The 14,126-nt window shown below is 45.4% G+C and overlaps 1 protein-coding gene and 1 long non-coding RNA gene across 3 annotated transcripts in view; one reads left to right on the top strand and one right to left on the bottom strand.

Moving 5' to 3' along the window:
- Positions 1 to 355: 355 nt before the first annotated feature.
- Positions 356 to 1,791, top strand: LOC310660198. Its single transcript, XR_014503298.1, has 2 exons — positions 356 to 429; positions 1,471 to 1,791. It is a non-coding gene; the product is annotated as an uncharacterized lncRNA (long non-coding RNA).
- A 1,710-nt stretch (positions 1,792 to 3,501) lies between these two features.
- Positions 3,502 to 14,126, bottom strand: part of MARCHF3 (membrane associated ring-CH-type finger 3) — a 184,593-nt gene continuing 173,968 nt past the window's right edge. For both annotated transcript variants that reach the window (XM_083404367.1, XM_083404368.1), the window contains one exon: positions 3,502 to 3,962. In XM_083404367.1, the coding sequence (XP_083260493.1) occupies positions 3,804 to 3,962 (159 nt within the window). In that variant the 3' untranslated portion in view covers positions 3,502 to 3,803. The remainder of the gene's footprint in view (positions 3,963 to 14,126) is intronic.

Here is a 14,126-nt window from a genome sequence, read left to right as displayed (position 1 = left end):
CAGGCTTTTTGAGTCTTCCCTGTGCCGAGAAACTGGAACGAGGCATTTTACCCCTTTCTAGTTTGTTCATTGCACTATTTATGGTTCACTAGGCCAAACACACCCAGAGGACCACTTCACACGTTCTCAAAAGGAGAATAAAATTGCATAAAATTTGCGCATGCTAATTTATAGGTGCCAATCCACTATAAGTAAAAATACACTACATTTTGCCATAGTGGGGAAGACTGGCACCAGGTGGTTTCTGTCTGCTCAGTCTGTTATGCATGTGTTAAATGTTTCATGGGCATCTTGAGTTCTCCCTTATAGTTCCTCATCAACACTTGGATCCTTCAAAATAGAGACTCCTTTGAAGACTAGGATACATGGTGATCCTGAACACAACTCATCCTCTGAATATGAGAGCCTACCAGGGCTTAATGAACTTAGGTTTGTTGCTGCATATTATTTATTATTAGTGGTAGTAGTCTGGGCGACTTTCAAACATAAAAAACTTCCCAATACAGGGCTGCCTTCAGATGTCTTCTAAAGGTTGTATAGTTACACCTTGACATCTGATGGCAGGGTGTTCCACAGGGCGGGTGCCACTACCGAGAAGGCCCTATGCCTGGTTCCCTGTAAGTTCACTTGTCCAGCTGAACAATGAGGTGCAGATGCTCCTTCAGGTATACAATCTAATCAGCAGGCCAATCTATGTGCTTCTCCGTCATGAAAGCCCCCCTTAGGCACCTGCCAGTGTTCTGGGAAGGGGTAAGAAACCCCTGCATAAGGGGTAAGTAGGCCTTCCAGTGCCGAAAGCCTGAGCAGGCATAAATCCTTGGCTCTGGAGTCTTAAGTCACATAGGTGCTATGATGAAGCTGCAGAGCTAATCCTTTGAATAAGCCTCGGGAGCTTTGGCACTCGTTGCTCACATACCAAGCAGGTATAGATTGGGCAGTGGGGGGCCATTTTAATTAGGGTTTTGAGTGAAGGACCTCAGGCTCTGGTGCACTGCTGAAATAAGAAATGAAATACTGAAGTTGTCCTAATATCGTAGTTTTTACTGGATTGTCATTTCGAAGAATTCTGCAGTATCTAAAGGGCACCCGTGCTCTTGTTTTGAATGTATTCAAGGTTATATAAGAATACATTCATTTGTTCAAAAAGTCAGGTGGTCAAACTTCTAAGTTTAATTACGTGGGGTTTTTTGTTTTGCCAAATAACAGTTGCTTATTCCATCTGAAATATAAGCCATATTTTTTTACATATCCCCTCCCATTCGACCCCCCACAACTGCACAGGAAATACAAGCCAAATGCGGGGCTTGCCCCCTATATATTTGCCATGACTTAGAAAAAGATAATAAATTTCACATAAGCTACATGTCACCACCTTGCCAGCGGTAATTGTTGGTACAAGCAAGTCCATTTGATAGCTTAACTCTAAAATGGATAAGGGGACGAATAAAACAATTCTTTTTTTCTCTTTAGGAAGGGGCAGTTGTAAGCAAGGCGTACCACAACCCAGGAATTTAAAAAAAGAATTCCAAATTGGAATTGGCCACAATTACAAAGCTTGCTGTAAACATTTGTTCACAAATAGACCTGAAGTCTCACTGGTACGAAGAAGTAGTCTTATATACTCTCATCTAAATTTACCTGTCAAGCGGAAAATCCAGCAGAGAATTGTAGCTTTACTTGATTGTTATGCAACTCAGGCCCAGGCTTCCTAGAACATGTCTAATGAGGCAGTCCTTTATGTATGCAGAAGCTCCTCTTACAAAATAAATCTGGAGAACTAGGGCAAAACTCTGTTCTGATGTAACGTGGCTCACTCAAGATTTACACCAGTATTTACGGCACTGATATGTTTGATATGTGAGGTATGAAGCTACAACATTACTCTGGCCTTCAAGAGTAATGCCCCGGGATGTTCTGCTATGAATCCCAGAAGGAGGGGATCGATAGGAAAAACATGCAGAATCTCCTGTCTATCCCTCAAGGAAATTTCATCTGGTCAGATACAATATCAGATGTTTTAGACTACAGTTTTACCTTGGGTTACAGACACTTCAGGTTACAGACTCTGCTAACCCAGAAACAGTACCTTGGGTTAAGAACTTTGCTTCAGGATGAGAAGAGAAATTGCCCAGCGGCAGTGGGAGGCCCTGTTAGCTGAAGTGGTACCTCAGGTTAAGAACAGTTTCAGGTTAAGAACGGACCTCCAGAACGAATTAAGTTCTTAACCCGAGGTACCACTGTACAACTGTCAGCCCTAGCTAACTTTGCTGGGTGATGTGGGAACTCTAGATCAAGCTTCTTCAGGGGCTAGCAAAGCCTGTACTATACGTTGCCTATTCTCCTCTGCAAACTCAGCATTCATGGTTAGCTATTCCTACTTTCCTGGAAAGAAGTCTTGCTGAACTCAACTGGACTTATTTCTGACTAAACGTGTACAAGACTATTGTTAGTAACCAGTCCATTATCTTTAAAGGTAAAGGACCCCTGACAGTTAAGTCCAGTTGCGAACAACACTGAGGCTGCAGCACTCATCTCGCTTTACAGGCCGAGGGAGCCGACATTTGTCCGCTCTGCAGACAGTTTTTCCAGGTCATGTGGCCAGCATGACTAAGCTGCCTCTGGCGCAACGGAACACCAACACCAGAGCAGCGCACGAAAATGCCCCTCCCGCCAGAGCGGTACCTATTTATCTACTTGCACTTTTTGGGGTGCTTTCAAATGGCTAGGTTGGCAGGAGCTGGGACTGAGCAACGGGAGCTCACCCCATCATGGGGATTCGAACTGCCGACCTTCTCATCGGCAAGCCCGAGAGGCTCAGTGGTTTAGACCACAGCGCCACCCGCGTCCTGTCCATTATTCTTAGCATGGCCAAAATAAGTGTTTTCTTCCTTGTTTTTCTCTGCTCTTAAGATGATAATTTTAAAATAACCAATCAAAATATTTTAACCTTGCATGGAGCACATGAGTGGAGCAGACCACCCAACATTTGGCAGATTATGCTAATTGCTACCTAATTTGCAGGTTTTAAGCATTTTAAAGCAGGAGAGGGCAGATGATGGACTCCCAGCTTTCATTAGCTGCAGCTAACATGGTCAATGGTCAGAGATGGTGGGAGTTATAGCCCCATACCTGAGCAGTGGCTACCTTCATCCCCATTAGTGGGTGAAAGGCACGCAGGAGCAGAATTTGGGAAGCTCTTGTTCCCATGGTGTGCATGTATGTATGTTAACCAAATAAAGGGTGATCAGTAAATAGACTTTCTTTTGCACATTTGGCAAGTCTTTGTGAGGCTTGAGCGGAAAATCTTAAGTCTCTTATGAGACCAATGTGCTGTGTGTGTCAAACCAATACTTCTCTCCCTTTTCAAATGGCATTTCACTTATTGAAGTTCAATTGCAGCACAACATCCTCCTATTCTTCTCGTTTAACGTGGGTGGGAGAGGAGGAATGCGGCAGGAAACCTGTCAAACCACTTAAAGAAGAAATACCGCCACAGACGTGTTTTGCATTGTTTGCCATCATAGTTTAATAATCTTTAAACAACAATAAAAAAGGGTTGCATCCCTAGCGATGCAGCTATATCAACATGGGATTGAGGAATTTCATACAGTATCTGCTAAAGTTTAAGCAGGTTTGGCAGCTCAGCAAATATCATATGATTGCAGCATCCATGATTTCAATTCCAACAGTCGTCTCCTCTCTTCGGCGTAAAGAGTCTTGTCTTTTCATAATAACCACTATCAGGTGTGGATGGAATTAGACCCCCGCATGTAGTTCATGGCCCCAGCTCATGATTATCACAATTAAACGATTGTCTCTTTTGAGTTCCTTTTGACCGAATGCAGGCCCAGCAATGACTGCTGGTTTGAAGGGATGCTGACAGACTTTGGGATGAGGAGGATAACTCTTTGATTGGTCCGACGCCATTCATTATATAATCTACAGTGGTACCTAAAGGATACCTGCAGGAAGAACAAGGAGAAAGGGCATATTTGAGATGAGAAGAGCGAAACACGGAGAGCAAAAAAAGAAGAAGTGCATTTCATATAGTGCATCTTCACTCAGCTAAAGCATTTCAAGGTCCAGCATTAATCTGAATTTATGATACGGTTTATCTCTATAGATCATGGCATAAGTATAAGATCAACTCTAATATGACAGACCCTCCATGATGAGCTTTGGCGATCCTGGAATAAGCCAGATTCTAACCCCCTTCTGAAAGAAGAAGAAGAAGAAGAAGAAGAGTTTGGATTTGATATCCCGCCTTTCACTCCCTTTAAGGAGTCTCAAAGTGGCTAACATTCTCCTTTCCCTTCCTCCCCCACAACAAACACTCTGTGAGGTGAGTGGGGCTGAGAGACTGTGACTGGCCCAAGGTCACCCAGCAGCTGCATGTGGAGGAGCGGAGACGCGAACTCGGTTACCCAGATTACGTGACTACCGCTCTTAACCACTACACCACACTGGCTCACAGGCATTTGGGCATGTCCTGAGTTGACCCATAAATGACCAGAAGACAAAGACGTGCAAATTTAGTTTTCAAGTACAGTCATACTTTGGAAGTTGAACAGAATCCATTCCGGAAATCTGTTTGACTTCCAAAATGCTCAGAAACCAAAGGGTGGCTTCTGATTGGCTGCAGGAAGCTCCTGGAGCCAATCAGAAGCCCCTTGGGAGTTCGGCTTCCAAAAATAGTTCACAAACCGGAACACTCACTTCCGGGTTTGCGGCGTTCGGGAGCCAAAACATTAGAGAACTGAGCTGTTTGAAAACCAAGGTACGACTGTACATGATACTCAACTCCTCAGTGAGATCTGTCCCTACAATGGTAAGGTGATGTAAAGGCAGATCACCGACAAGAGATGGGCAGGTGCAGATACCATCAAAGTCTTTTGATCTTTTGTTAAGCAATCAAGAACAGGATGGCCAAAGATGGGCAAGGTGAGAACTAGGCAAGAAAGACTGGAAGGGATTGGGCAAATTGTCAGACACATTCTACAGCCTCTCCCCTCTCCACTGGCATACCTTGGCAAAAGGTATACAAAAAAACATATACAGGTAAAGGTGAAAAGGTAAAGGACCCCTGGATGGTTAAGTCCACTCAAAGGCAACTATGGGGTTGCGGTGCTCATCTCACTTTCAGGCTGAAGGAGCCGACATTTGTCCACAGACAGCTTTCCAGGTCATGTGGCCAGCATGACCAAACCGCTTCTGGTGCAACAGAACACTGTGACAGAAACCAGAGCACATGGAAACACTGTTTACCTCCCCACCACAGCAGTACCTATTTATTTACTTGCACTGGCGTGCTTTCGAACTGCTAGGTTGGCAGGAGCTGGGACAGAGCAATGGGAGCTCGCTCCATTGCGGGGATTTGAACCGCCAACCTTCTGATTAACAAGCCCAAGAGGCTCAGTGGTTTAGACCACAGCACCACGAGGTTAGTTGGGTAGCTGCAACAGGACAGCACTTACCCAAGTGCTCCCCAGGACTCAGCATATTTCTGCTTCACTTAAAGGGTAGGTATACTTTCCTTCCCCCCCCTTCTCTTCACTTCGAGTTTATGCCCACGTTTTTGTAAGCCTTTCAGAACAGTTAGGGAATCTTCTACTCTTTAATCAAGGTGTGTATGTATCATAATTTGCTACCTGCTTAGAATGTAAGTTTGCTGTCTAAAGCAGCATCTTTATAGATTCTGTCACTTCCATTTCATCTAATAAACCAAAAGTTCTTTATTTCTATATGAGAGCATCCTGTGGGCATAATGTTAACACACATCCATAACAAGCGTACGCCATAACTCTAGTTAAAGATCCCAAACCTCTCAGCAGTTGTGTATATGAACATACATGTGAGTCCAGGTGCACACTCATAACAGGACCAGACCTATTAAACGTTACAGAATAAGGTTGAGGTCCAGCCATCGAGAAGCAGTTCTGAGGCTCTTGCAAGATTATAAAGAGCCACCCAGCTGTGCAATGTATAAGCTCACAGTAGGGAGGTATGATTATTTCATTAACTTATTTCCTGCCCCTCCTCGTCCCAAAGGAGCCCAGGGCCACAAACACATCAATACTGAAAACACTGTTAATAGCATTCTAAAAAAACGGTTAAATACATTTTCTCAACCAGTGACTTCAGTGGTGCCAGGAACGATGGGCGAGATTCACTCAGCAAGTCCTGTGAGTTGAAGCCCTGAGCAAAGACTCCTGCTTGCACAACAGGGCTTCCCTCCCTGTATCCCCCCCTCCAAATGCCTTGGGGTGTTGGGGGAAGAGAGAGGAGTTTTTTGCATCTGGCAAGCTAAAATGCTTGCGATGATGGGATGATTGTCTCAGAGTGACACTGAATTTCACCCAGTACCTTTCAGCCATCAAATGCCTGGATGTCAGTAAGGGAGACAGATGCACTTCACTAAGGTAAAAGGTAAAGGTACCCCTGCCCGTACGGGCCAGTCTTGCCAGACTCTAGGGTTGTGCACTCATCTCACTCTAGAGGCCGGGAGCCAGCGCTGTCTGCAGACACTTCTGGGTCACTTGGCCAGCGTGACAAGCTGCATCTGGCGAGCCAGCACAGCACACGGAACGCCGTTTACCTTCCCGCTGGTAAGCGATCCCTATTTATCTACTTGCACCCGAAGGTGCTTTCGGATTGCTAGGTTGGCAGGCGCTGGGACCGAACGACGGGAGCGCACCCCGCCGCAGGGATTCAAACCACCGACCTTTCGATCGGCAAGTCCTAGGCGCTGAGGCTTTAACCCACAGTGCCACCCGCGTCCCTGCACTTCACTAAGGTGGCCTCCACAAATGGGGACCTACCACCCAATAGGCTCTGCCATGGGTCAATGCCTATTGGGCAGCCCTCAGTGATGGCACCACCAATCAAAGGTTGGTTCTATGCTCTATGTGAGGGATGGGAGATTTGGCTTTCCAGGTGATATTGGGCTCTAGCTCTCATCAGCTGCAACCAGCATGGCCAAAAGTCAGGGATGATGAGATTTGCAGTCCTACAATATTCCCCACCCCTGCTCTAAGTCTGTTCCAATCCCAGGTCAGCCAAAATTCTGGCAGGATGTATAGCCAACTTAGCCCAACTTGTTCTTGTTCCATGTCCATGTATTTTAAATGGTTTAATTTAACAACAACAACAACAACAACAAATTTATACCCCAGCCACTCTGGGCAGCTCCCAACAGAATATTATTATTATTAATAATAATAAAGAGATAAAACATCAAACATTAAAAACTTCCCTAAACAGGGCTGCCTTCAGATGTCTTCTGGAAAGTCAGTTGTTTATTTCTTTGACATCTGATGGGAGGGTGTTCCACAGGGTGGGTGCCACTATTGAGAAGGCCCTCTGCCTGGTTCCTTGTAACCTCACTTCTTGCAGTGAGGGAACCACCAGAAGGCCCTCGGAGCTGGACCTCAGCGTCCGGGCAGAATGATGGGGGTGGAGACGCTCCTTCAGGTATACTGAGCCGAGGCCATTTAGGGCTTTAAATGTCAGCACCAACACTTTGAATTGTGCTCGGAAACGTACTGGGAGCCAATGTAGGTCTTTCAGGACTGGTCTAATATGGTCTCAGTGGCCATTCCCAGTCACCAGTCTAGCTGCCATATTCTGGATTAATGGTTGTTTCTGGGTCAACTTCAAAGGTAGCTCCATGTAGAGCACATTGCAGTAGGACTTAGTATATTAGCTTTCTACTCCCAGTTCCACCTAACACAGCCAATAAATGCGTATTAAGAAACAGAAGTACATTCAATCCATATTGTGGATTTCCACAAGAAAAAAAAAATCCCCTCTGATGAGAAACAAATTTTAATTTGCTAGCAGCATCAAAATTGCTGATTATTAGATGCCAACGGGGGGGGGGGGGGGAGCTATATCCCTTGATACGATGGAAGGCTTCTAAATAACAGGGGGACCCTCCAGAAGTAGAAAACTTTCCACTTCGTCAGAATGATGGTCAACTGTTAAAATGGAGACTGACAGGCTGGAGTGGGGAGATTTTGCCAGGTGTGTGGGGAAGGCATCTAAGAGAAATGAATGCTTGAATATGGCTAAGTGGTGTCACCTGTGCCCACTGCTGCCAGTGGTCACCACCGTCATTGGTCACCACTGTCATGAAACCCCCAGGTGGTGCGCCAATAGGCAATGCAGCACTCGGTTGAAAACGATTCCCCATTTTAAGCCAAAAAATAAAAATAAAAATTAAAGTGATTAGGGTTGGGTTAAAAAAAATATTCAGTGCTTGCAGCTGCCTACTTCACAGTCGCCATTTGGCTTCCATGTTCACCCTCATACTGATATCCTTTTGTAGGGTGGTGAACAACCACCTGGGTACAATTTAGGATGTAAAATTTTGGCTGGAAAAACCTAGTGGCGCCTTTTGAAAAAGCAGGATTTTCTCTTAAGATCACCATGCAAGCTCAAGCAAGGCTTCTCCAGGAATAGCTGCTTTGTTGAGCCAGGCTCCAAGTGGCTGCTCGTTTGTTTAAGACATTTTCACAGGATATCCTAGTTAAGCCTGACAGCTTGTTTACAACGGGTTCTTGCCTTCAGGCAATCTCCAAGTGATGTCAGCTACTGAAATTTCAGCAGCGGCCAGGACAGCTCAGCCTCGCGTTTTGCCAGCAAGCTCTCTGGGCAGCAGCTGCAACTTGCTCAAGTGTTAGAGAAATAGTTCACAAACCCCAAACGTGAAGCCTAACCATTTCTAAATTCCCCTTTGAGTTTACTGAAACACTGTGCAGTATCTTTGGTGAACTATCAGCCATTCTAGGGAGATGTAATTCTGTGCAATCTTGCTGAGGCGAGGCTCAATGAGCCAAGGAAGGATTTGCCCCTTCAATGCTTAAAAAAAACACACACCCCAGAATCTTGGATTCAAAAGCTTTCCTGTGCAGAACAGAGACGAGGTTTGTGTGTTGATCATGGAAACAATGGTGAGATTCATTCAAATGGATAAACAGCAGTCTCTGTGGGAGACAGGATCTTATTTAAGGATGACGGAAAAGAACTTCTCTGCCAATGTATGGGTCTCTGTTCTCAAAATAGTTACTTCCACTAAACTCTTAAGTTCAATGGGCTGCAGTAGTGCATTGCTTGCCCAGAGGGCAGTTTTTGATATATGCATATCCTCCATCATACCCTCCAACATTTATCCGATGAAAATACAGTGGTACCTCTGGATACGAACTTAATTTGTTCCGGGTGTCTTACCCCAAAACATTCACATCCAGAGGCGCACTGTTCTGTGCAGGAGATGCCAGTGGAAACTTTTCCTTTATTTCCGGGTTTGCCGCATGCATAGCCTGAAGCATTCACAAAGGGGGTGGTTCGTATCCAGAGGTACCACTGTAGGGACAACCTATTCCATAACAATGATGGTGATGGTGATAATTTTATTATTTAAACCCTGCCCATCTGATTGGGTTGCCCCAGCCACTCTGGGTGGCTTCCAACAGGCAACCCTGTTTAGGGAAGTTTTTAATGTTTGATGCTTTATAGTATTTTTAATATTCTGTGGGGAGCTGCCCAGGGTGGCTGGGGGAACCCAGCCAGATGGGCAGGGAATAAATAAAAAATTACTACTACTACTACTACTGGTTGTCTAGTTACTTATCTCCTAGGCTCGGGAGTCGCATGACTCCACACCCTCCAACATTCCTCCGATGAAAAAGTGGGACATTCCGGGATCAAATCAGAAACCAGGGTGGCTTCTAAAAATCTGGGTCTACCCCTGGAAAAAAGGGACCCTTGGAAGGTCTGTGTTAGGGACAATGTAACTTAAAAAAAGACATTTTAATGGCACGGTACCCCAATACCATAAATAACCACACCTGTAGTATAGCTATTAACAACTATTTGTTTTCTCTACCATAACACTCCAACATTTCTCCAATGAAAATAGGGACGTCCTAAGAAAAAGCAGGACATTCCAGGATCAAATTAGAAACCAGGATGGCTTCTCTAAATTAGGGACATCCCTTGAAAATTAGGGACACTTGGAGGGTCTGCTATGGTAACCATTCCTCTAGGCATTGCCATTACAAAACTCAGAACTGTCCTGAGCAATTCATTTGGCCTCAACCTATCTGTGGGTATCTCAAAGCCAAAATTAAATGGGTGCCACTGGGCGGCAAAGTTTAATCAAGCACCCATGGATTCAGCTATCCTCTTGTGATCCAACTGGCACACGGAATGCTTCTCTTTGGCCAGTACTCAGTTGTGGCAGCCAAAAGCACTGCAAGGCAGCAAATGGACTGCAAAGCCACTCCCGAACTCAGGGGGGGGGGTTTGCAGGCTCATGCCCCCATCCTCACTCTTGCGGGGCTGCGTCAGCCCCTGGGACTTGGGGATTCCCATTAATATTCACCTCCCACAGCGCCAGCCAATCGGGTGGCGCTGGGGGCGGGCCCTCATGAGGGCATTTAAGGTCAGGGCAGCCCTGGCTCGCCCCTCTTTTCCCTCGCTCCAGCTTAGAATGGATAGTCTGTTAGGGCCAATGCCTAAGGCCAATACCGCTCTTACCTGTAATCAATAAAGTTGTGGCCATTTTTCGCCCATTAACCTAAATTCTGGTGTCCTGTGTCTTTATTTATTCTTTCTGTGGGTGGGGGCAGGTATTGCCACGCAACTATTAGAAAGAAAAAAGCCAGCACATTTTGGAAGCTAGCAGCCTGAGGTCGCTACCAAACTTAAAGTTTGGCTTTAATGGGAGTTTGAAATCTAGCAACTTTCTGTGATTATTTGGCCGTGTGTGTGATTAGGCAGTGTGGATTATCGGAGCTGCACTCATGTCTTTCCTGCCGAAGAGTTTTTAATGGGCTAAAAACCAAAGTGCTCAGGGAATATTACAGTCGAATGTTATGAGTGTTTGTCCGAGCAAAGGAACAATTAGATTCGCCTATAATGATCACTGTGTAGTTTGGGGTCACCTGCTGGGCCATTGTGAGTGAATCCAAGAACAATGATCTAGTGTCAATACTTTTAAGCAACAGGACCTAATGAAGCACACTGAAATATCAAAACTCGGCATGCAGCCGGACAGAAATTGAGATAGGGCTTGAAAACATCTATATAGCATCCCAGGAGGTTAGTTGTACCGAGCCTTGCCGGTGAGATCAGTCGGTGAAATCGTGGTGCTGATAACGTCGAAGTCATAGGTTTGAGCCCTGTATTCCTGCATTGCAGGGGGCTGGACTAAAATATCAGGGGTCAGCAAACTTTTTCAGCAGGGGGCCGATCCACTGTCCCTCAGACCATGTGGCGGGCCGGACTATATTTTTTTTTTTGGGGGGGGGGAAATGAACGAATTCCTATGCCCCACAAATAACCCCGAGATGCATTTTAAATAAAAGCACACATTCTACTCATGTAAAAACATCAGGCAGGCCCCACAAATAACCCAGAGATGCATTTGAAATAAAAGCACACTTTCTATTCATGTAAAAAAACACGCTGATTCCTGGACTGTCCGCGGGCCGGATTTAGAAGGCTATTGGGTCGGATCTGGCCCCCGGGCCTTAGTTTGCCTACCCATGTTCTAGATGATCCATGGGATCCCGTTCAACTATGATTCTATGACTTTGGGGCAACTATGTTGACCCATTAGGGGTTCAGCTGGCAAGCAGATCAGAATTGCCTCTCAATCTCAATAGTGAGGACCCCTATACTATATCAAGGCAAGTCATTCCATACTCTGCTCAACAGTGCCTTACAGAACACCTAAAGACACAGTTGTACTTTGGATCTTGAAAGCCTTGTGACTTGAATGTTTCGGCTCCCAAACGCCGCAAACCCGGAAGTGAGCGTTCTGGTTTGGAAACGTTCTTTGGAAGCCGAATGTCCGATGCGGCTTCTGATTGAGTGCAGGAAGCTCCTGCAGCCAATTGGAAGCCGTGCCTTGTTTGTCAAATGTTTTCGGAACTTCTGGAACAGATTCCATTTGGCAACCAAGGTATGACTGTACTTGAATGCAAGGGTTGGTTTGCCTGTAGGGCAGCCTCTAGACTGGACAGAGAGCCAGGCGAGAGTAAGGCTGAGGCTCGTACCATCTCCCATTATGTACAGAACCTTTAATGTCAACCACAGCCTTTACGCTTGGGCCTAACAACATCTGTGCCCCACTTTTCATGGATGAATCATGCCAGTTGCCCTACTATGCACTAAAACTTCCATGTGCAGTGGAACGCAGGAAGTTGTCATACACGGAGTCGGGCAACAGGTCCATCTAGCTCATAATGGTCTGCGCACTAGTAATGGTTCTCCAGGATTTCAGCCAAGGGAAAGTCCCAGCTCCAGTGGTGTGGCGTGGGGAAGGGGGCCACAGGGGCGGTTGCCCCGGGCACAAAATTTCAACACCTGGTGCCGCCCCAATACAGCTACATGTTTCCGTCTCTGGGCTCCACTGAAAACAACTTCTCAATCAGAACCAGGAATGACCTCTCCAGACAATACGACTCTTCTTTTCTTAACCCTGCACCTGTGATCTCCTGGGTGATGTGGACACCTTAGGTAGTTGCGTGTGCATGCATACTCCATCCATTTCCTTCCTACCCTGCTTCTGTGCAGCCCCGGGCACTGGTAACCCCTGCTACGCCACTGCCCAGCCCTACCAGGAAATGTTAGGCATTGAATCTGGGCCTTTTCTGCATGCAAGGAAGATGCTCTACCACTGAGCTATGCAGCCATTCAGTGGGGGAAGTGTGTGAGTTTGCAGCTTCCTCCAGCGCATAGGCCACATGCTCGGGCCACGTGTCGCATAGTTTCCTATGCAACTTGTTCCCATTATATATGTTTAGCACTACAGTGTACAAGTCCTCTGTATACACACTGCGTCCTCTTATTATATTGCCAGCTTTGTGTTCCAACAGTTATGTATGTTCCCTATTAAATTGAGCCCCTGCTGATACACAACGAAAATCTGAAATCTCTTCCTCGCCTGAGCTGGAGAGCACATTGCCTCATTAATAAAGCCCCCTCCTGTTGGATTTAATAGAATAGGAATGGAATCAGATCTCCCACTTGGCAGCAAAGACAAGCTATAGGTTACCATGCAATTGATAATTTATTAGAAGTACGCTCATCTATCTAGTATTCGTATCAGGCTTATGACCACGATATATAAAAATGGGAAACAATGCAAAAAATATGTGCAGCTTATAGATATTTTGTTCCTGGCTGAAAAATACTTTAAAAATAATAATCTCATGAGTTATTTTAAGATGCAAATTATTCTGAGGAGTTGCACCGATAAATAGTTGTTAGCATTCGCAGTTAAAATGCATATTCACCTGAGCAGCGATTAAGCATATTCACGGTGCAAGTTAAATACTGTGTTTCAGGGAAGAACTCCTCCTACATCACTCCAAGTCACTAGCAGCAATTTGGGAGACATAATAAAAAATAGGAAGCTTTCAGGGCCCAGAGAAAGAGCGGACTGCACCCTATAGTTAAAATGTCAACTTAAGATGACATTTACAGTCCATGGAGTGCAGCAAAGAAGCAGAGGAACATTACTGGAAAATAGAAACCATCAGTGATAAAAGTGTTAATATGCTCTGTATGCTCTTAATGTGCGCAGAGTAATAGTTTCACAGCCCTTTTCTTTGAACAGCTATTTTCTGGAGAGAAGAGAATCCGTTATGAAAGGCTGACCACCATGTAAATGCTTATTAAAGGGATATAATATACTAGAGAAATATGAAAAAGATCTGTATTAAAAAGAGGTATTACTTCCCCTCCTTTGTTACTTGCCTGTTTTTTCAGTGTCTATATGTGTTTTGTGTGTGTGTGTGTGTGTGTGTGTGTGTGTAGTCGTACCTTGGAAGTTGAACAGCTTAGTTCCCGAACATTTTGGCTCCTGAACATCAAAAACGTGCTCTGGTTTGTGAACTATTTTTGGAACCTGAACGTCTGACAGGGCTTCTGTGGCTTCCGATTGGCTGCAGGAGCTTGGCTGTAGGGTTGGCTCTGCTATTGGGGGGGGCGCCATCTATGGGGTCCAGAGGGCCGAGGATGTTTGTTTGTGTGTGTGTGTGTGTGTAGAATGGTACCTCGGGTTAAATACTTCGTTCCGAAGGTCCGTTCTTAACCTGAAACTGTTCTTAACCTGA

Source organism: Podarcis tiliguerta, assembly GCF_965153285.1.
Source record: "Podarcis tiliguerta genome assembly, chromosome: 11".
NCBI classification, from domain to species: Eukaryota; Metazoa; Chordata; class Lepidosauria; order Squamata; family Lacertidae; genus Podarcis; species Podarcis tiliguerta.
Note: the sequence above shows the minus strand (reverse complement) of the source record. Positions and strands in the feature narration are given on the sequence as shown.